The sequence below is a fragment of the Podarcis erhardii genome (genome assembly GCF_964252035.2).
Source record: "Podarcis erhardii genome assembly, chromosome: 14".
Taxonomy (NCBI): domain Eukaryota; kingdom Metazoa; phylum Chordata; class Lepidosauria; order Squamata; family Lacertidae; genus Podarcis; species Podarcis erhardii.
Genome location: NC_138503.1, coordinates 7,927,633 through 7,951,086, shown reverse-complemented (window position 1 = coordinate 7,951,086; position 23,454 = coordinate 7,927,633). Strand labels below are relative to the sequence as shown.

Below are 23,454 nucleotides of genomic sequence, written 5' to 3'. Positions count from 1 at the left end.
TCTCATTAAAATAGTCCTTTTTATATGAAAAATGTGAGCTGGCACCTGAATCAATTATCCATTTATTACGTCTATTCTCACGATTCTGGACAGTTAAATTCCTTTCTTGCAGTAGCCATGTGCATTCACATTTCCCCTTCTTTTCCCCTTTTGGCTGAAAGGGGTGGGGTTTCTTGGCTTTAGGAGCCTTGCAATTCTTTGCAATGTGTCCTTCTTTGTTACAATTGAAACAAATCACTTTCTTAGGCATCTCTTTGGACTTTGTACATTGCCTAGATGCATAACTACTGTCTTTGCTTCTAGCATTTCTCACTGGAGATTCGGCTCTATCTCTGCATTCTTCTTTTAAATAACCAATCAAGTCTTTAAAAGTCAGACCTTGTCTATGATCCATCAAACTTACAAATGCGCTAAAGCGTGGTCCAAGTGATGATAACAAAAATGCTATCTTTGTATCTTCATCAAAAGCTTTGGGAGTCAGATCAATTCTTTGAATAATCTCAGTAAACTTGTTGATGTGCTCTGTGAATTCCTCTTTTGAATTCATCCTCACTCTGGTTAATTTACACACCAAGTTTCTGAAGCAGTTTATGCTAGATTCTCCATACACGCGCTCAATATCTCTTAAGATTTGAGATGCATCATCTGTACTATTTATTAATGATAGCTGCTCATCACGAAGTCCACTCAAAATTATGTGTCTAGCTTCGCTGTTCATGCGTTTCCAAGCACTTATCTTGGCTAAAGCTTCCTCAGACGATCCCGTAGGTTGAGGGTTTAAAGCTTCCAAAATGTGCTTATAATCTAAACATGCTATCAAGCGCTGCTTCCAGTGTATGAAATTGTGTTCATTCAGCACAGGCATTCCTAGCTTTGCATCACTATCAAAAGCTGCTCTAGCCATCTTAAAATCCAAAAATTTGAAAATTCTTCAAAATTTCAAAATTTCTCAAAATTTTAAAATCAAAATCTCAAAAATCTCAAAAATGCAAAACAATTCTTCACTGCCTTGGGTCACTGTGAACTCTGAGGGAAGGGGGGGTGCTTAATCCCCACTGCACAATGGAACAAAGGACCATGTGCTTACCAGGAAGTTAACTCAGAAAAATACTACTCAACTCAAAATCACAATCCAACGCAATCCTTCAAAAATACGCAGAAATATACAATACTGGGGCCCATAACCCTTTGTGGGAATGTTCTGGGGTGCAGGAGAGGATATATTGACTAATTATATCCTTATCCAACTTGTACTAACAAGTTCCCAAAATATCAGCAGAGTTTATAGACATTCCCCTTTAAGTACGCAACGGTAACGCTTGCACAGGTTCGCTAGAACCTCTATAATAATTACTCTGGTAATTTCCCCTTTGTTCCCTCTTAAAAATACAAGACACGACACAGTCTTTATAAAAGTATAAAAGAGTTTACTCACGTTCTGTTCACAATATGATCCCAGAAGGTAGGCAGGCTTAAAAAGGTTACATGCACTTAGAATCTATCTTGTAGCAAGATAGTACTGTCCTCTCTTGGCTGGGAGCCAAGAGGGCATGTTGCTCCTTCAGAAGATGAAGATGGCAGAGAGGCAAGAGGCAAGAGGCAAGAGAGAGAGTGGCTGCCTGCCCTGTGCTTTTATCATTACCTGCACAGGTGAGGCCACACCCACCTCTGGTCACATGCGGAGGAAGTCCGTCCCCAGGAAGTTTACCTGCTTGCTGGACAGACATCCCTCCCCATGTTCTAACATGTACACTCTAGGAATGTTGTCATTGACTGCTCCTGTGTTTACATCCCACACTTAGGGCCCGGGACCACTAGGGTGTTGCTATTTATGGACCTTGAGGCTCTCCGTGGGGCATACCGGGAGAGGCGGTCCCGTAGTTACGAGGGCCCTAGGCTGTGAAGGGCTTTAAAGGTCAAAACCAGCACCTTCAACCTGACCCTGTACTCCACTGGGAGCCAGTGCAGCTGGAAAAGCACTGGGTGAATATGCTCCCATGGCAGAGACCCCGTGAGGAGCCTCGCTGCAGCATTCTGCACCCGCTGGAGTTTCTGGGAGAGCTTCAAGGGCAGCCCTGCATAGAGCGAATTACAGTAGTCAAGCCTGGAGGTGACCGTCGCATGGATCACTGCGGCCAGGTTGGGGCGGGAAAGGTAAAAGCTTTTAATTAAAAGCTTCCCTAAACAGGGCTGCCTTCAGATGTCTTCTAAAAGTCTGGTAGTTGTTTTTCTCTTTGGCATCTGGTGGGAGGGCGTTTCACAGGGCGGGTGCCACTACGAAGAAGGCCCTCTGCCTGGTTCCCTGTAACTTGGCTTCTTGCAATGAGGGAACTGCCAGAAGGCCCTCGGTGCTGGATCTGTATCTAGGCAGAACGATGGGGGTAGAGGCGCTCCTTCAGGTATACTGGACTGAGGCCATTTAGGGCTTTAAAGGTCAGCATCAACACTTTGAATTTTGCTCAGAAACGTACTGGGAGCCAATGTAGGTCTTTCAAGACCGGTGTTATATGGTCTCAGCGGCCACTCCCAGTCACCAGTCTAGCTGCTGGTGTTTCCGGGTCACCTTCAGAGGTAGCCCCACAAAGAGCACATTGCAGTAGTCCAAGCGAGAGATAACTAGATATTGTTGCAGCGCCATTCCCATGCAGGGAAATGCATGCAAGGACAGGCTCCAGGCAGATTGAGCAGACAAGACCAAGACTGGGTCCAACAGTCAAGAAGGTGGTTTCTGTAGAGGGAAGTGAGGGGGCAGATGGGCCTCATTCACCTGGGAAGGTAGCCCATCTAGGAGAAGGAAAACTCTGACCCTAAACCTCTGCTGTCGTGCAGCTACAGTGGAACCTTGGTTCTCGAACAGCTTAGTTGATGAACATATTGGCTCCCGAACACCAAAAACCCAGAATTGTGTGTTCTGGTTTTCTAACATTTTTTGGAAGCTGAACGTCCGCTGCAGCTCTCGGCTATTGTTTCCAGGGTGCCTGTGCCAATCAGAAGCCGTGCCTTTGTTTTCAAATATTTTGGGAGTTTAACGGATTTCCAGAACAGATTACTGGTAAGTTCAAGAAAACAGGTTCCACTGTATATTCGTTTGTGAGAAAGGCTTTGGGAGTAAGCTCTGAGGGAAAATCCATACCTGCTGTCTTGTGGGACATCTTCGGGAGAAGAAAAGGCTAAGGAGTAAACCCTACAGAAATCCATAGGGGGGTCCCTAAAATGGTTGGATGGCGTCTTGTGTGCTTCCTTCTGGCATCTGCTGCAGCCAAGCTGGTGCCAAACGTATTGCTCTGCTTTCCTTTGGACCACATCAGCAATGCTGACACACTGCCCAGGCTTGTGCCCTGGAGAGGTCACTTCTGCACTGCTAATGCAGCAGAAATACACGAGAGCTGCAGTTATGATTTACCACTCTCTGCAGCCACAGCAGGTGCTGTGATTCTCCAATGGTTTGGCTCCATCCCTGGAGGTGCACTCCATTGTCTCTCAAGACATACGGATGCCAACAACCACTGTTTCCATCATCCCTGGCCATTGGCTATGCCAGCTGGGGCCAACAGGAGTCGAGAGTCGATCACCGTCTGTAAGGTACTACATTGGCTACCCCAAGTTTATTTGAAGAATTTAGACACGCACATCTCTTTCTGCCTGTGTCTCAAAGCAGCTTACGAAAAATTAAATCCCACCCAGAACGTATGAAATTCAAAACACAGACTAAAACATCAGAAAATAAAAAGAGCAGAGCAGCCTTCAGTGGTGTCAAGGCATCCTAAAATAAAATGGCCTTGATCTGACACTTGAAACGTTGCTGGGGCAGTGATTGCCTTGTTTCTGCTTTACAAGAAATAATGGGTAAGGCTGACCTACCTGTGCACACTTACCTGGAAGTAAGAGCCATTGAAGATAGTAGGAATTGCTTCTGGAGGTGAGGAGCATGAGGGTTTTTTTATAATTATGTAAAGGGAAAAGATTGAGTAGAGATTAATTTCCGCTCATAATACCAGAATGCAGCATCGCCCAGTAAAATTGTCTGGCAACATGACTCAGGACAAAAGAAATTATTTATCCTCCTTATGCATAATTCACTTACAGAAGGGATGCGGAACCTCCAGCCCTCCAGTTCTTTGACCTCACCTCCTCTCAGTTCTGCCCAGCAAGGATGATGGGGATTTGTTTATTTTTATATATATATAATCAAAGCAGCTTACAAAAATAAAAATGTACAATACACAAAATCTTAAACATACTCTGGCTGGACTATAGGTTTCCCATCTATGGCTTATCATATCCATTGCAACAAGTTCCATGGTATGGGGGCTATTAGGAATGATAGGTAAATGGAACCTCCATGGCCATAAGCAGTGTACCTCATGAGTGCTGGTTGCTCTGGATGTTGTTGGGCTCCAGCTCCTATCAATCCTAGACAGAAGTAATGGGGGTTGTAGTCCATTGGAGGGTCACATGTCGCCCAGCCCTACTTTAGGCTTTACTTGTGGGTTTCCCAGAACATCTGTATAGCTACTGTTGAAAACAGGATATTAAACAAGGTGGGTGGGGACATGTGACCCTCACAATATTTTTAATTTTTTTATTTTATTGAATTTATATGTCACCCTATACCCGCAGGTCTCAGGGACACTTCCATCATCCGTGATCAGTGGCTGTACCAAAAACATCACGGTGTCCAACAAAATCTGGATAGTCACATCCTTTCCCCACTACTGGACTAGGTAGACTTCAAGTCTTGTCTTGTGGGACTCTTTTCTTATGTGTTTAGGGACAATGGTAGGTGGAAACAAAATAAAATTAAAAAAACCTTCCAGTAGCACCTTAGAGACCAACTAAGTTTGTTATTGGTATGAGCTTTCGTGTGCATGCACAAACAAATTTAGTTGGTCTCTAAGATGCTACTGGAAGGCATTTTTTTTTTATTTTGTTTCGACTACGGCAGACCAACACAGCTACCTACCTGTCACTGGTAGGTGGGTGAGAGAGAGACAATTTGTGAGTGAGTGGCAGACACACACACTGGACCTGGGCACACATTCGGTTACAGATGGGCACAGATGGCCCACGCCATTTTGGTGCCCGAGACAGAAATGTCTAGATGGCAGCTATCCCACCCCAGATGGTATAAACTAAATAATAAACCATTTCCTGCTCTGATGTTGTACCTCAGAGGAGTAGCAGCAGCTTTTTAAATTACTTGCCCCTTTTAACTGCAGACTGAACCTGGGGCCATCCTACAAGCAAAGCACGAAGTGGATTCCTGCCTTGCAGGGGGTTGGACCCTCGAGGTCCCTGCCAGCTCTACAGTTCTATGATTCGCTGAGCCATGATTCATGCTCCCATGGAGCTATCCCATACTGAATGATCCCGCAATCCCTTTCAGTCTTAAGGGAGGGAGGGAAGGAGCCAATGCAGAACAATGAGCAGAGCATGTGGACTGCAGAGTACAGATGGGTCTCAATGTCCTCACCGTTGCTCAAAGTCACTCTTTGTCAGCAAAGATGTGAAAGTCACCCAGAGACTGCAGTGGCAGGAGAAAAGACCATTTTGGTTTTGGGGCATAGGAAAGAGGAACATGGGTCACTTGCGCGCACACACACACACACACACACACACACACACGAAGAACAACGTGGCCTGGGGAAAGCCAACTCAGCTAGAGAAAGAACATCTGCAGGGAGTTTGTTTTATCCTTCCCCTTTTTTGATACAATCCTGAGTTTGCAATGAGAGGGAGTGATTTGCTGGTAGCACCATAATATGTGCTGAAGCCCTCAGAGATCAACGGACAGGTATAGCAACCGCCTGTCAGGTTCTAAGTAGATTTAAAAGGCACAGGAGAAGGCAGGCCTTAGTGGAACTAACAAGCCCAAGGAACAGGGATGCTGTGTGAATAAAGGTACCCCTGCCCGTACGGGCCAGTCGTGTCCGACTCTAGGGTTGTGCGCCCATCTCACTTAAGAGGCCGGGGGCCAGCGCTGTCCGGAGACACTTCCGGGTCACGTGGCCAGCGTGACAAAGCTGCTCTGGCGAGCCAGCACCAGCGCAGCACACAGAACAGGCATTTACCTTCCCACTATAAAGCGGTACCTATTTATCTACTTGCACTTAGGAGTGCTTTTGAACTGCTAGGTGGGCAGGAGCTGGGACCGAAGACGGGAGCTCACCCCGCCGTGGGGATTCGAACCGCCGACCATACGATTGGCAGGTCCTAGGCACTAAGATTTTACCCACAGCGCCACCCGCTGTGTGAATATATGCTGCCAAATCTTGGCCGCAGCCATGAGTGTTGCCAGAGTCACACCATCCACACGTCCAGCAGGTTGGTAGCAACGTAACCCACAAGGCCACAAAGCAAACAACACACTGAAAATAAAGACCTCACAAGATTTCTCGTTATGATATGCCCCTCTGGAAGTTTTGCACAAATCCAGAAATTTACTGAATAAGTTAAATAATAAGCCCTACGCTTTCAGCAATAAAAACTAGATGGTACATCTGTAAGCATGAGAAAGATCATTCAGGCATTCTCAACGGCTACCAAATTAAGCACAAAATAGTTAGAGGAGTCTGGGACAGCGGGAGAGAGCAAGGATAAGCTCTGAGTGCCCCTGTTTACTGTTGACGGTGTAGAGGACAGCAGCAATCAAGGCATGCCATGTCATTTGTTTTTTATTTGAAGGAGCTAGAAACAAAAGACCACCTGACTAGTACCAAATGAGGGTTTCACAATGCATCCTGGGTAAATTCATTACACATGCAAATCTTCCCACCATAGGGACATAAGAAGCTGCCTTGTACCAGGTCAGACTACCCATTCCTTTTGGTCCATGCCACTGTCTACCACAAGTGGTAGTGGTTCTCCAGGATCTCAAGCACAGGACTTTCCTGTCCCTTGCCCCATCTGATCATTTCAGTTGGAGATGCCCAAAATTCAGCCTGGAACCTTCGGCACGCCTTTGCACCAAGCTCTAGTCCCTCTATCTTCCTTGTCATCCGTTCTTTTTGTCTTCTCGGTTCACTGAGTCTCTGCCTGGAGGCTGGCTGATGGGGCCTTTTGGAAGATGATGAGGTCCAGTCATCAGAAGAGCTGGCTGAAGGCAGGCTGCTCACATGACTGAGAACAGAGACCTGGATTTGACTGATAAAGTAACATCAGGAGAGACAACTCCATTCGGGGGAAAGGCAGATCCTATTGAACAGCAACCAGTCAGAAATCCCGTGGATAGTTTCGTCTGCTCGCAGGAAACTACCAGCTTTGAAGCTGCCGCAGATAAAGGTCAAAATAGAGAGAGGGTAGTCAGCAAGTTGTGAAACCAAGAGGAGGTTGGTGGCTGGTTGGCCCATTTGCACGCTCCCTCTCTTGATTTCTCGTCCCTTTACAACTCTCAGTCAAAACACGAAAGCTATCTCCATAGAACAGTACCATGCTTCATGTGGTGTTGAATGATATGAATGCCTAATCTGTGATGTGCAGGCAACATGTGGCAAATAGGCCTGCTGGAAGTGGCCCCAAAGGAGTCAGATGGGAATAATGGTGAGGGGGTTAGACTCCTTCACACTTGAGGTGCCACCCAGCTTTGTAATTCCAAGTCCTCCTCCCTGAGAACTGGTTTTCTCCTTCTTTGGGGGGCCTGCCCTGAAGATGTCAAGAGAGTTAACTGGCACCCAATGAGGAGGGCCTGGAGTCCCAACATGCAAAAAGCCTGGTTTCTCCTGCAGATGCAGAGCTGAGGATGGAACAGTTCCGAGGTCCGTTTGGGTGGCCTGTGCCTTCCAGCCTCACCTTGGACGCCTCCTCTTCCAATCCATGCAAGCAACTGCAACCCAAAAATGTTCTGCTCTTGTCCAACGCTCACCCGTCCTCCGCCAGAAGTCACTGCTCAGCTTCAAGGCAACTGGAGGGTTGCGTGGTGACGGGATAGAGCAGGGACATGTGCTCTGCTCCCTGGATGGGCAGCTTGTGGCTGGCGTAGTGGTGGATGATCTCAGGGACGTTGTCAAACGGGGGGCTGTGCTGGCCCAGGACAAACTTGTGGTCTTCAGTCTGCAAGAGCTTCATGTGAAGGAAGCCTTGGCTGCTCCTAGGGGAAGGAATGGTAGGAGAGGGTGGGTCAGCAGTGGGTTGGATCAGAGGTCCTGGGCCTCCTTCTCTCCCAGCCCTCTTCTCCCTGCTGGGTAGCCCTCTCTCAGCTGGTTAAATCCTCACCTCTCCCTGAAATTCCAGTGCTGATTGACCCCCATGTATTGAGCTTTCTCCTAAGCTTAAAAGCAGCATGGGATAGGTAACTTCCATCAAAATCCTCTTGTGTAGCTTGGTGGGGGAAGGGGGATTGGATCTTTATCTGGAGCTCCATCCCTTCTTCCTGCTTCTCAGTGGAAGAGTATTAAGTGGGCCCTGAAATATTAAGCAGTGGGCAGGAAGCAGACCAGAGGTGCAGATTGCATATTTCTGTAAAGGAGGCAAGTTTCTTGAAGACTATGCATCCTGACCGGAAAATGTGCATATTGCCTAGAAAATGTACAAAAGACAGTTGATATATATGCACATTCCCCAAGGCTTGTTGGAGATTATGCATACCCAAAGAATGTACAAAATTCATCCACGATATGTATGCTTACCCAGGGGTCAGCAAACTTTTTCAGCAGGGGGCCGGTCCACTGTCCCTCAGACCTAGTGGGGGGCCAGACTATATTTTTTTGGGGGGGGATGAACGAATTCCTATGCCCCACAAATAACCCAGAGATGCATTTTAAATAAAAGGGCACATTCTACTCATGTAAAAACACGCTGCTTCTCGGACCATCCACGGGCCAGATTTAGAAGGCGATTGGGCCGGATCTGGCCCCTGGGCCTTAGTTTTCCTGCCCATGCGTTTACCCATGCCAGTTTGAGAGTATGTATATTGACCGAAAAATGTGCACATTCCCCTCTTCGTGGATGGTTTATGTGCAGATTCTACATGAGGTCTGGCGAATGTGCAGTTCTAATGCATATTAAGCACTCAAATTACACTCCCCTTCCACTTACTATTATTCCCTGATGGTCTCGCATCCACTTACCAACCAGACCGAAACCTGCTTAGCTTTAGCAAGTTCCAGATTGCAACCTTTTTGTTGCACGGCCCCATTTACTTCATCCTAATGCTCCCTGAGCCCCTGCCAGGCTTTCCCAGCGAAACTCCGTGAACTACTTTAGTCAGCTCAGAACAGTACGATGCATACAGAATCCTCAATGCTCACTCACTCACTTCAGGGAGAGGGAGAAGGCATCATGGCTGCTCTCGCTGTTCCGCACCAGGTAACTGGCCTCTCTGCAAAGTCGCAATAGCCCCTCGGCACCCACTCGGCTCAAGGTCCCATGATACCACCTGTGGAGGAGAAGAGAACTCATCCACTCATATCCCTATAGAGAGGTCCTTCAGGAACCTTCAGCTAGAGACATGAGATACTAACCTAATTTTAAAATAAACTAAATAATAATCGTTTGTGATCCACATGCACCTACATACCAAGGCATGCATTTCTCCACAAGGAGCCATATAAATAGACGACACCTGAAAGTTTTCAGCCTGGATTAGGTACCACCTTTGTCACTTCAGAAAGATTCAAAGGGAGGCTCCAGAATGAAACTCATGATCTCCGATGCACAACTAAAATTGATGGAGTGGGCTTAGGACTCAGTTGGAACAAAGGTTCTCTCCCCCGGCTGTGGATGTTAAATTAGCACAGCAAAGCTAAGACAGGTGTGAAAATCACCCGTTATTGCTGTTGTGTATGGCTATTGTTCTTCTATTGTATGGGTGTGGGGAACCTTTACTGGCCTTATCTCTCCACCCATGCTGAGCCAAATGTGATAGGTGGGAGGCCCCTGCCCACTTGCCAATCCCCTGATGTCACTATGATGTCAAGCGATGCTGCACTGTGAAGCTCCGGTTGTCGAGACTTCAAAGCACAGCACAGGAACACCCAGGAGCTCACTTTACACTCCTAACTGTTATTTGGGGCCCTGCTCTTATCAGCCCCACAGCATCTGATGAAATGGGCTTTATCCACACAAAAATGGATGCCACGATGAATCTTAGTCCTTCAAGGAGCCATGGGTCTCATTTTTTGAGCTCGTTTCACTACTGCCATTCTTGTCCAGATTGTGATCATCAGTCCCTGCTTATTGGCTAAGAGAAGAAGAAGAGTTTGGATTTGATATCCCACTTTATCACTACCCTAAGGAGTCTCAAAACAGCTAACATTCTCCTTTCCCTTTCTCCTCCACAACAAACACTCTGTGAGGTGAGTGGGGCTGAAAGACTTCAGAGAAGTGTGACTAGCCCAAGGTCACCCAGCAGCTGCATGCGGAGGAGCGGAGACGCGAACCCGGTTCACCAGATTATGAGGCTACTGCTCTTAACCACTACACCACACTGGCTCTCACCAGAATGAGTTTTGGGGCGGGACATTGGCTTGCTGTCTCTGTCAACAGAAATGGCCAGAGCAGAATTTTGCTGAAAGTGTTGTATGCCTACCACGCAAAGCTCAGCAGAGGAAGGTGGATGGGGTCAAGTATGTGGTGTTGTTGGTGCCCTGGTGTGTGATCAGACATGCAAGTGTCCCTGTCCCAGCCTCCTCTCCTATGCTCAAGCTACTTACGCTTGGCTCTCCAGCGGCAAAGTGGGATTGACGCGTTCACCGAAAGCTAACCCATGCTCCATGCTCAGCCAGCATGCGCTACTCCTCTTCTCCGGGCAAGGCTGGTTCTTCACAGCTCCCTTGCCTTGGGGCAGAAACACACGAGTGTGCATGAAATAAGGAACATGTGGTGGCGAGTCCCAAAGTGCAGAACAAGAGCAACTCAGAAAGGAGGATAACGGATTGGGGAAGAGCGCAAGAAATGTGGGAGTCCTAAATTTATAGTGCAACATCAGGGCATGAGACAAAAAAGGAAGAAGGTGGAGGTGGGGAAAAAGTGACAGATCACACGGCAGGGCTATCCAGTAAACATGCAAAGGAATTGAGCTAATAAAATGCTGTCCTGATGCTGGGAAAGGTTGAGGGCACAAGTAGAAGGGGATGACAGAGGACGAGATGGTTGAACAGTGTTCCCGAAGCTACCAACATAAGTTTGACCAAACTGCAGGATGCAGTGGAAGACAGGAGTGCCTGGCATTCCCTGGTCCATGGGGGGGTCACGAAGAGTGGGACACGACTAAATGACTAAACAACAACAAAACCCCACTGAGCACCATGGGGCTCACTTCTGAGTAAGCGTGCACAAGGTTGCACCACAAGGCCTGTTATGTAGTCTGGGAGATTCGCTGCAAGCAGGAAATCTACCCCCTGATCACTGGAGGCCCCATCCTCACCTTTTTTAGTATCTCAGGGCCAAAACATGTTTTGTCTACTTCCATGATTCCCCCCTCCCCCCCTCCGGGTTTGGTGTGTTTTAAAAAATGAAGTAGGAGCTGCCCATTTTCAGATTCACCATGAGGACCAGGAACTTTATCTTTAAATACAAGATAAAAAAAAGAGATTTTTGGGACCCTGTGTTGTCTTGCATGTCTGTGCAGAAATTGCTGCCACGCAAATGCCCAGACCCTCTGCCTATATTATCTCAATGGCTGGAGCATCCCTATTCCTATCCCAAAGCTTATGTGGTTTGTGGATACCCACTACTGACATCCAGGGGTCTGGCCAGAGCTTCAGGGTCCTGGAGCCTGGCGCTGGTATCCTGGAGGCTTGGCGGAGCATCGGCCGGCAGGCATCTGGGGCTGATGCTCTGAAGAGTGGGTGGTCCCTCAGCATCCATGTGGTTCGCAGAGCTGTCTAGCTGCCCAACGGGCGGGGGCCATGGCAGCTCCTGAATTCCTTCGATTTCAACTGGATGAATCATTAGGAGAGAAAAGAAAGAATTCTGGAGGGAGGCTGGCTAGATATTTCCAGGGAGCAGAACAATGCCCTGGTTGTAGGGTGTCAGCCTTGCTGACTAACAGCCGGCATAAATTGCTGGATGGGAAAGGGCTTAAAGCCCCCTCCCAAAGAGGTGCTCAGATCAACCTGTCAGTCCCCACAGCAACATAAAAAAGACATTTGGACATCCAGACACCCAGGCAAAGTGATGGAATGGCCAACCATCAGGGATAATGGAAGCTGTAGTCCAAAGCATCTGATGCGCACCAAACTGCGGAAGGCTGGTTTAAATTTTAGCTTGGCTCTCCATCCCACCACGAAAACATAAATAAAGCAGATTCTGTTAGGGACGGGCGAATCTGTCATATTCAGTTTCTCAGGGTTTGTCAGGTTTCCAATCTTACATTCAGTTTGCTATATTTCCGTATAAATTTGTGATCTTTTGGAAAGTCCTTGTAAAAATTCATCAGAATTTTAGTGTGGATTTCTCCTAATACACATACTTTTGTGTGCAATTTTGCCTAATATACGCATTTTCCCATAGCAAGATTCCCTAATATAATGTATTTGGAATGTAATTTTCAGTAACATGTGCATTCATATGCCTGCTTTGCCCTGCTATCTGCATTTTTGTACATGTTACGTGGCTGCAGAACTGCATTACAACCTCAAATCAGTTTGAAAAACAGCTGTGTCTCAGTTTGCCCATTGTTTCAGGAAGTGTAAATTTGGTAGGTTCGGCTTTAAATGAGAGCTGAATTGAAATTCCATCCTGGCTCCCTGTCTTTTGTCTTATGCATGCCTAATCCCACCTATCCCCCAAACCCAAAAAAGTCCCTGTGCCAATGCTCCCTTTGGCTACTTGCCTGCAAATACCCTGGAGATACGCTCCTTCTTCCACTCCCAGGGCTGATCATATTCCTCCGGTGGCCGCTCATCATCTTCCGGCAGCCACGAGTATCGGCACTGAATACCAGGTGGTTGCTGGAGGTCGGGGTCCATGCAGTTCTCAGGTGCTTCATAGGGAATGTCATATAAGTGCAGAGGTTTTTGAGCTGCTAGAGCATCATTGGAGCCGGTTTTCTGGATCTCTGGTAGCAAAGAAGGAAAGATTTCACTTTAAAGCAGGCTTGCAAATAGTTACTAGCCTGCAAAAGAATTTTACCTGCCTGCAGGGAGCTGGCAGAAGAGGGACAGAGAGCTCCGTCCCTCCTGCAGCAGTGGTTTCCATGGACTTGTTTGCATGCCATTCTTTTTCGCTTCTTATGACTGCTGCTTAAAATGCAAGGCCATTTTAATATCCAAGCACAATTCCAAGCACAATTCCAAGTGTTGGTGCTGACCTTTAAAGCCCTAAACAGCCTCGTTCCAGCATACCGGAAGGAGTGTCTCCATCCCCATCGTTCTGCCCGGACACTGAGGTCCAGTGCCGAGGGCCTTCTGGTGGTTCCCCCACTGTGAGAAGCCATGTTACAGGGAACCAGGCAGAGGGCCTTCTTCATAGTGGCACCCGCCCTGTGAAACGCCCTCCCATCAGATGTCAAAGAGAACAACAACTACCAGACTTTTAGCAGACATCTGAAGGCAGCCCTTTTTAGGGAAGCTTTTAATGTTTAACAGACCACTGTATTTTAATACTTTGTTGGAAGCCACCCACAGTGGCTGGGAAAACCCAGCCAGATGGGCGGGGTATAAATAATAAATTGTTTTTGTTGTTTTTGTTTTTGTTTTTGTTTTTGTTACTGTTATTGTTATTATCCCTCCTTGGATTCCAGATTTGCACCTCTGGGATTTCACATGTCCAGTTAGAAACTACCCAGTTCCTTATAGCACACTTGAATTAATGGCTCCTCCAGTGACCTGTTGAATACTGAATATTCATTGACTGCACAAAGCATACGTGGTGTTTGGAGGACATTCAGTCTTTATTGAGCCTTCCTTCTGATTTGTTTACGGGGCAGTTATACCACAACGGGAATTCTGTCTGTATTCATCCTGATTTATTTGCACTGTTTGCACACCTTCCTACTGACAATTCGTAGCAGCCCCCGCCAGCACGTGGGGCAGAACTTTTATTAAGAGATTGCCCAAAGTTTTTGAGCTTTTAGCAGACCAGCCAAAGTTGCTGCTTTTTTAAAAGTGGATTTGTTCCACTTTTAAAAGGTAACAGAGCACTTCAATCCACTTGAATTTCCCAAACCTACAGTTCAAATATGTATTTGAGCCCTTCCTGCAAAATACTGCCAGTCTGGACTGCTGCAGGTTGCTTTTCGTATGCAGTGACAGGCAGAGACAGCAGTGACCATAATTTAACTTTCATATTTGGGGCAACTGTTAAGTGACATGGTTAGGAGGAGGAAGAGAAGGAAGAGAATTTCTTCCAGAACAGGACTGCCTCCTTCCATGTTTGTTTTTATTTTAAATGCAATGCCACATTTCTGGTGTAGCATCAGAACAGGACTTGAGGAATCCACATTCACTCAGCCATGAAGCTCCCTGTGGCAACTTTTGGCAGCCGCCCAATCTTTCACTGGAGTGAAAGATTATGAGTCATGGGGGCATGGAGAGTGTGCGCATGAATTTAACAGCGCTCAGCTTTTTTATATATTTTTTAAGTTGCTCTTTTGTTACTGTTGATAATATGATTTTATAGATTATAAATGCCATACAGATTTGTTAATCACATGAATTTTGTTGTAATTGCAATATTTAGCTTATTTTTAGTAGCTGCTTTGTTAATAGTATTTTATAGATTGTAATTATTTTCTTGATGATTTGTTACTTATTTTATATCACTGTATTTGTGATGTTCCATTATGTTTTATTGGGACACGGGTGGCGCTGTGGGTTAAACCACAGAGCCTAGGACTTGCCGATCAGAAGGTTGGCGGTTCGAATCCCCGTGACGGGGTGAGCTCCCGTTGCTCGGTCCCTGCTCCTGCCAACCTAGCAGTTTGAAAGCACGTCAAAGTGCAAATAGATAAATAGGTACCGCTCCAGTGGGAAGGTAAACGGCGTTTCTGTGTGCTGCTCTGGTTCGCCAGAAGCGGCTTAGTCATGCTGGCCACATGACCCGGAAGCTGTACGTCAGCTCCCTCGGCCAATAAAGCGAGGTGAGCGCCACAACCCCAGAGTCGGCCACGACTGGACCTAATGGTCAGGGGTCCCTTTACCCTTTTATTATGTTTTATTATGTTGTCGTCCTTTCATAAAGTTGGAAGGGACCATTGGGATCATCTCATCCCCCCTCCCACATTTTTTGTAAGCCGCTTTGGGATTCATTAGAATGAAAAGCGGCATAAAAATACAACAAATCAAATGAAATCAATCAAAATATCAGCCTAACCTTCCTCACAGGGTTGCTGCGAGGATAAAAGGCGAGGGAGGAACTGTCTATTCTGCCTCCTGCTCACTGGAAGAAAGATGAAATTTAAATGTAGTAAGTGAACAAATAAATAAATAAATGTGGCCTTCAAGGAAACTTAACAAAATTTCAAAAACGTCAAACATCAGAAATCTACAAAACAGAGAATATCACAAAACTGTGAACTCAAAGCTAGAACAATGAGCATGCCACTACTGAGATTTTTCCTATTAAATACTTTCTACTAGTTTAGTGAATGTACAGAAGCCAACCTGGAAACAAAATAAACTGAAGGATGAGGTTGAAACAAACAAGTACTGAGTGCAGGAAAATAGAAGATAATGAAATAAAGATCATATATGACACTCAATAGATGTCTTTGCACTAGCTCAGACCTTCCCCAACCCAGTTCTCTCCAGATGTGTTGGACTACAGCTCCCATAGTCTCAGACAATTGGCCATACTGGCTGGGACTGATGGGAACCGGAGTTCAAAATACCCAGAAGATACCAGATTAGAGAAAGCTGCATCAGAGAGCATCATTATGTTCCCTATTTCAAAGTTTTCCATCCAACACTGCAAAGATAAGTCTCACTCCAGATCTGGGAGGTCAAGAAACACAGAAGACTTAGCATCAAAACGGTACTTTACCCGCCAGCAACTTCTGAGCTTCATACGGTTCCATATAGCCTTCGCTTTTCACCCTTTCCTGCTCCCCAGTTTGACAACTAGTTTCTTGTCTGGTATCAAACGGATCTGCATAGTCCTCCACAATCATCATCTGAAAGGGAGAAGATGACCCAATTAATTAGAAAAGTATGGTGCTGTTTTATACAGAGTCAGGCCATGGCTCCATCTACTTTGGTACTGGGTTTCATTGTATTTTACCTATTGTTTGTAACATGTTTGCTTTTTCGCTTTGTGCTTTAAATCCATAATCATGTGGAACCTGAAAGCCAGGGCAGCTAGTCTCCCTCACCTCCTGGAGGATAGTCATGATGGAAATGTTCTGCCTCCCCTGTCAGAAAAGGTTCTTTATGTTTGCAACAACTGTGGCCCGTGTTTTGTTAGCCCCAAAATGGAAAACGAGCAAGGTCCCAACCAAAGAAGAATGGCAACTTAAGTTGACAGAATATGCACAACTTGTAGACTTAACATATAAGAGAACAAGAAGAACATATGTTTAAAGAAGATTGGAAAACATCTACTGAATATATGGGAAATAACTGTGTACAGCTGAAAATGCTGGCAGCATTAAGAGAAATTCAACAGCGTAAATAAGTTTTGACGGATCCAATAATGGAAAACCGATCGGCATAGTTTTTGTAAAATATGCAGGGATTTATAATATGCAAAATGAACCATGGAAAGAGAAGAAGGGAAGTCATTGATATCTTAAGGATGTCAAATGTTTATTTTAAACTGTAAAACAGAAAATTGTGTGTGTGTGTGTGTGTGTGTATACACACACACACCCCGTATTTTTTGCTCTATAAGACTCACTTTTTGTGTGTCTTATGGAGCGAATGCAGACTGCGCAGCTATCCCAGAATCCAGAACAGTGAGAGGGATCGCTGCTTTCGCTGCACAGTAATCCCTCTTGCTGTTCTGGCTTCTGGGATTCAGAATATTTTTTTCTTGTTTTCCTCCTCCCAAAACTAGGTGCATCTTATGGTCTGGTGCATCTTCCAGGATGAAAAATATGGCATATAAAGTTCCGAATCTGCCTTCACAGACTCGGAACAGACACCAAAACAGCAAGCAGTCGACATGACTTGTCCATACAAAACCAAGCTATGTAAGCCGGCCTCTACAGCCCAATTAACTCACCCTTGGCTTGCAGGCCCCTTCCCAACTCTCACTGTAGGAGCCAACTCCTAGGGGCCAAGGTACCTTCAACCCCCTCCCCCCAATAAATTTCTGAGGGGGCCACCTACCCCAAAAAAGTTTGTGGGCATTGCCATTCAAATGATGTGCATGCGCCATGCCTTGTGGTCAATTATGCGGGTCGAGGCTTACTGCCCCCACCCCCAATATTTTATTAAAGTTGGCACCCCCGACTCTCACCCATCTCCCCGATAAGAGAGAAGCTGACAGGCGGGCAGTGTGAGAAGCCTCCCCTCTCCCAACGAACTAACCATCCCAAGCCCACCGATCAGCAGCGCACCAAAGCAAGCCAAAGAGCACATCGCAAAAGCAAAGGCTTAAACATATGTGAACTCATTCATGCAGCAACTAACAGTTAGTCCCAATGCTATCTTGTCTACCAAGGTGGCATTTACAGGCCTTCCAGAACATTTTCCGCACAGGAGAGCGCTGTTGCACAGCACTCAGAATCTACTTGTTGATTTCCCAGAAGGATCTGGTTGACCACTGAAGAACAGGATGGAGGACTAGATTGGGCCACTGGCCTGATTCAGCTTGGCTTTCTGAGTTTTTATTCTTATTCTTTATTGAATTTATATACCGCCCTATACCCCAAGGTCTCAGGCGGTTCACAGAAAAGATCAACATAAAAACCACAATATACCGGTATACACTGGACGCTCGGGTTGCGAACATGATCCATGCGAGAGGCACGTTTGCAACCTGCAGTGTTTGCAACCTGCAACCCGCACATCTGCACACGCGTGGGTTGTGATTCGGCGCTTCTGTGCATGTGCAAAGCACGATTTAGTGTTTCTGCACATGCACAAGCGCCAAAACCTGGAAGTAACCATTCCGGTACTTCCGCGTTTGGCGCGGTGCACAACCAGAAATCACACAACCCAAAGGGCCTGTAACCTGAGGTATGACTGTATAATCAAAATAAACAACAACAACAACTCAATAACACACACACACACACACACACACACGGAGCCAAACAAGAAGTAACTTTCTAATGCTGGGGTAAGGCAGGAGCCTGTGGCCTCCAGGTCTTGCTGGACTCCCATCCTCCCTGACCATTGGCCATGCTGGCTGGGACTGATGGGAGTTGGAGTCCAGCAACATCTGGGGGGCACTGCATCAGCTACCAGTGATCTAGGGGGGGGAGGATAAGCAAATCCTGGTAACCTGCGGTGCCCAAAGGGCCATGAGTCAAAAAGAGTAGCCAAGGACGTGTCTACACGTCCACTTTGATTCCTGCCTTGCAGGGGTTGGACTAAATGACCCTGGGACCCCTGTCCAACTCTGGAATTCTGCGATTCTAACAACTGGGGGGAGAGACCCGCTTCGAAACTGCTGGCGAGGCGGCCTCCGGTCCATGCAGGGCGAGGGCACGGTCCTATACACGTGAACAAGGAGGTCGGCTCCCGTGGGCTCCCAGCTGCTTACCTCCGGGGAAACGTGTCTGGGATCGAAGCCGAGGAGTCTTGCCCCGCCCGTCCCCAGGCTCCTTTTAGCGTTTTGCTGGGACAAGGAGAACAATGGGGGCTTACTTCCGAGTAAACAGAGCCAGGCTGCAGGCTGAAACGAAAGCCTCCCCTCCCCACCCCATCCCCCGGAAGAACGGCATCGTGTGAACAGGGGCACCTCTGGCTCCGGCTCCCGCCCCGGCAGCCCCCCGACGGAGAGGGCGACCCCACCTTTTCTCGCTGGCCCTGCGCATAGCCGGTCCCGGGGGCCGCGGCTCTTTCGGCCGCCTGCGCCGCTTCCACCCGGATGAGGCGCCTCCGGGGCGATCGGCAGCGGCGGCCGTCGGGGTCGGCGGCGGGCGCGGAGGAGGCGGCGTTGCCGCCCGCGTAGGGGTCTTCGAAGTCCCGCTCCCGCTGCAGCCGGTAGGCAGCGAGCAGGTCGGGCTGCTCGGGGCCCGCCGCGTAATCCGGCTGCGGCGGCGCCGGCTTGGCGCTGCGGAAAAGCAGGCGCTCGCGGAGCCAGCGCGCCATGGTGCGCCCCGGGGCGGCGGCGGCGGCGGTCCCGGGCCCGCGGAAGTGCCGGTCGGAGCTCCTGCTCGCCTAGCCGGCCGGTGCGGAAGCGCTGTGCCCGCCCATCGCCCCCGATCTCCCCCTCCTTTCCCGGCGCGCGGCTCCCCGAGACGCATCGGGCCTTTGGGGCGCAAGCTCGGCGACGGGGCGGCGATCGCCACGGAGCGCCCCCGATCGCTCCCGCGCGGAGCCTTGGCCGCCCAGAGACCCCACAGCCTTAACAGGGCCTTGGGGGGGCGGGGGTTCCCTTTTCCCGTGCGTTCCACGCCCCCCTCCCCATCGGCGGGCCCCGTTTCCAAGCCTAGCCCCGGATTCCACCGCTTTAAAAAATATGCAATAAAAGAAAAAAAAATTCCTTCCAGTAGCACCTTAAAGACCAACTAAGTTAGTTCCAGGTATGAGCTTTCGTGTGCATGCACACTTCTTCAGATACACTGAAACAGAAGTCACCAGACCCTTCTATATAGTGAGAAGGTGGGGAGGGGTATTACTCAGGAGGGTGGTGGGAATGGGTGATTATAGAAGGGTCTGGTGACTTCTGTTTCAGTGTATCTGAAGAAGTGTGCATGCACAGGAAAGCTCATACCTAGAACTAACTTAGTTGGTCTTTAAGGTGCTACTGGAAGGAATTTTTTTTTCTTTTATTTTGTTTTGACTATGGCAGACCAACACAGCTACCTATCTGTAACTTAAAAAATATGGTCCCTGTTTTGCTCTGGTCTCTGACAGTGGCATAGCGTGGGTTGTCAGCACCCGGGGCAAGGCAAGTAATTTGCGCCCCCTAACCCGTGGATTTGCGCCCCCTAACCCTAACCCCCAGATGTTGCGCCCGGTGCGGCCGGCCCGCCCTGCACCCCCCACGCTACGCCACTGGTCTCTGACAGTTGTTACCGGGAAATTGGAAGAGGGGTGAGAGACCTCCCTCCCCCACCAGCCTTGCCTCTCCACACTAGGAGGTAAAGACAAAGAGACTCAGCTGCACATGACCAAATATAGCAGTTCACTGATAAATTTATCTATGTACTGGCTCAATGGGGAAACTTTAGGAAATCATAAGAAATGGCATCGTGGTGTCAATGTTCCAATGGCATTTAGGACCCAGGGAAGTGAGGTGTAAGGGGAGGGGTGAGTGAGCCCACCACAAGCCCTGAAATGTACAGTCAAGTCCAGGGGTGATATCCTGCCCCAAGAGTGTCAGGCAGATAACCATCTCAGTCACAATGCCTAGCCAGCCCATAGTGGGATGAAGCCCAGACAAGACAAAGGGGGATATTTGACTTGACTCAGGGACCAGGGAACTATAAATGCTTTCCTTTGTACTCTGATGGGAGTATATTTGAGTGACAGGGCCATGCCTGGATCTCAGGTTCTACCTGAGACCACAACTTTTTCTGTGACATATCTATGATGTCTTGATGATGCTTCTGGAAATGGGAAACTTTGGGAAACTATAAAATAAAGTGGTACCTCGGGTTACAGACACTTCAGGTTACAGACTCCGCTAACCCAGAAATAGTACCTCGGGTTAAGAACTTTGCTTCAGGATGAGAACAGAAATCGCGCAGTGGCAGTGGGAGGCCCCATTAGCTAAAGTGGTGATTCAGGTTAAGAACAGTTTCAGGTTAAGAACAGACCTCCAGAACGAATTAAGTTCTTAACCCAAGGTACCACTGTACTGATCTAACCATTGTTTGGGGCTTCTCTCTGCCTCTTGTGTGTAGTAGTTTGAAGTCTTGCTGCAACAATAAAGATCAGGCCTACTGGCCACTGTTTTGCTTCTATCTCCTGGCTGAAGTCTCTTGCTTGTGACCCCCGACCTGAACCTATGGGAGGCAAGGGTAGACAATTGTGGGGTTGCTCCAAGGACTGCCTTATACACAGTGAAATCTAGTGCACATGCAATCAGGGGCCGAACTACTCAGAAGAAAACACAGGGTAAATATGTGGGATTGGAGCATGGTGACACAATCCTATGTGAGCTAAGATCAGAGGAGTTGTTCTCTAGAAAGGACGAGCCAGATTGAAGCCATGTGTACCTTGACGCGCATTGAGTTCTGTGGGGCTTGGCTGCATGCACACGCCATACACTGAAAGCACATTGCATCCCCTCTGAAGAATCCTGGAAACCATAGTTTGTTAAAGGTGTTGCGAGGCATAAATTACAGTACCCAGGATCCTTTGGGGGGGGGGGAGGTATTTTCAATGTATGGTGTGTACAGTCCCAACAGGTGTGGATCTTGCTGTTAATGCACATGCATAGAATATACCCCTTTTATATTGAACACATGGAAAGATGGGGGCGGGAAAGAGAGGAGCATAACGCACACCATTTTCACTCTTGCCTGCCATGTATTGTTCAGCTAAACCTGCCCTTAGATTCTGGGCACATGACCAGGAACACTGGAAAAACAGGCTTCCTGAGATTCCTGATACATCACCAGAGAGTTTCGGATCACACATGTGCAACTTCTGTGCACATGCACAAAGCTGAACAGGCAGAGTTGGTGCATGCTTGGAGATGGTGCATGAAAACCCACTGCTCCACTCATGTGCTTTCAATAAATTATATGAAAATGTGTTCATCTTCCAACACCAAACCTGAGCACATTTGAGAGCCATGTATTCTTCCCCTGTTTATCCCTGCCTCAACGTCCTCTATTGTTTCTCCTGTGCCAGGTTTTAGACTGTATGCTCCTCAGGGCATAGGACTCTTGCACCTGTAAAATGCCACATACAGTGATATATTAATCGTAACCGTAACCTACTTGAGATATTTTATGGGAAGTGAGTAAATAAATGAAAATAAATTTTTGTTTCAGCTGTTGAGTGGATAATGGACAGCCTGCAGCAGGAGTCTCACAACTGCAGTACAGTGGTACATCAGGTTAAGTACTTAATTCATTCCGGAGGTCTGTACTTAACCTGAAACTGTTCTTAACCTGAAGCACCACTTTAGCTAATGGGGCCTCACACTGCCGCTGCGCCGCCGGAGCACGATTTCTGTTCTCATCCTGAAGCAAAGTTCTTAACCTGAAGCACTATTTCTGGGTTAGCAGAGTCTGTAACCTGAAGCGTATGTAACCTGAAGCGTATGTAACCCGAGGTACCACTGTATGCCTGTGTTGCCTACCCCTAGATCTCAGAGGCAGGGGACCCAAAGCAGGGTCCTACAAGATAAATAAAGTTGTCTAGCATATTTATATGAAAGAATACTATTCTTGAAATATTCTGTTCTTAGGCGGTTTAGGACTTCATGGTAAAAACAGCACTCGATTTGAGACCAGAAACAGATGGGCAGTGTTGGTTCAAGATCTGTGCAATGCAAGCTGACTATCCAACCAGTTTGAAGGAGCCTGGCAGCCACCTCTTCAACCAATTAAAGTTTCCATGCTTTCCTTGGGAGCATCCCCAGACAGAGGGAGTCAGATCTGGAGATGCCCACAAAAGCCTGAATGCAGGGAACAGATAGCTGTATGTCCCACAGTATTCTCTTTATGAATGGCCTTTTGATTGAGGACCCAGCCAAGCCCAAGCCTGACCATTGCAATATTGTGTGCCACCCTAGGTGTTTATTTTTTTTAATTTGCTTTCTATTCTTTTTTTACTGACAAACAAGATCTAATTAGGCTGGTCTTTGCGGGTCAAATGTAATTGCATTTTAATAAAATGTATTCTGTTTGTGGCGGTGGGGAAGCCTGTGGGAATGTTCTGGGGTGCAGGAGAGGATATATTGACTAATTATATCCTTATCCAACTTGTGCTAACAAGTTCCCAAAATATCAGCAGAGTTTATAGACATTCCCCTTTAAGTTCGCAACGGTAACGCTTGCACAGGTTCGCTAGAACCTCTATAATAATTACTCTGGTAATTTCCCCTTTTGTTCCCTCTTAAAATACAAGACACGACACAGTCTTTATAAAAGTATAAAAGAGTTTACTCACGTTCTGTTCACAATATGATCCCAGAAGGTAGGCAGGCTTAAAAAGGTTACATGCAGTTAGAATCTATCTTGTAGCAAGATAGTACGGTCCTCTCTTGGCTGGGAGCCAAGAGGGCATGTTGCTCCTTCAGAAGATGAAGATGGCAGAGAGGCAAGAGGCAAGAGGCAAGAGGCAAGAGAGAGAGTGGCTGCCTGCCCTGTGCTTTTATCATTACCTGCACAGGTGAGGCCACACCCACCTCTGGTCACATGCGGAGGAAGTCCGTCCCCAGGAAGTTTACCTGCTTGCTGGACAGACATCCCTCCCCATGTTCTAACATGTACACTCTAGGAAT

General features: G+C 47.4%; 1 protein-coding gene across 1 annotated transcript; it reads right to left on the bottom strand.

Moving 5' to 3' along the window:
* Positions 1 to 6,656: 6,656 nt before the first annotated feature.
* Positions 6,657 to 19,142, bottom strand: SHF (Src homology 2 domain containing F). The gene is made up of 7 exons (XM_081839312.1): positions 18,840 to 19,142; positions 15,922 to 16,051; positions 12,773 to 12,997; positions 11,670 to 11,876; positions 10,650 to 10,773; positions 9,254 to 9,373; positions 6,657 to 8,086 (listed from the first exon to the last, which is right to left on the bottom strand). Exons 1-7 carry the CDS (start codon positions 19,137 to 19,139, stop codon positions 7,879 to 7,881), a joined length of 1,314 nt encoding a protein of 437 aa, XP_081695438.1. The 5' UTR covers positions 19,140 to 19,142; the 3' UTR covers positions 6,657 to 7,878.
* Between the last annotated feature and the right edge of the window lie 4,312 nt (positions 19,143 to 23,454).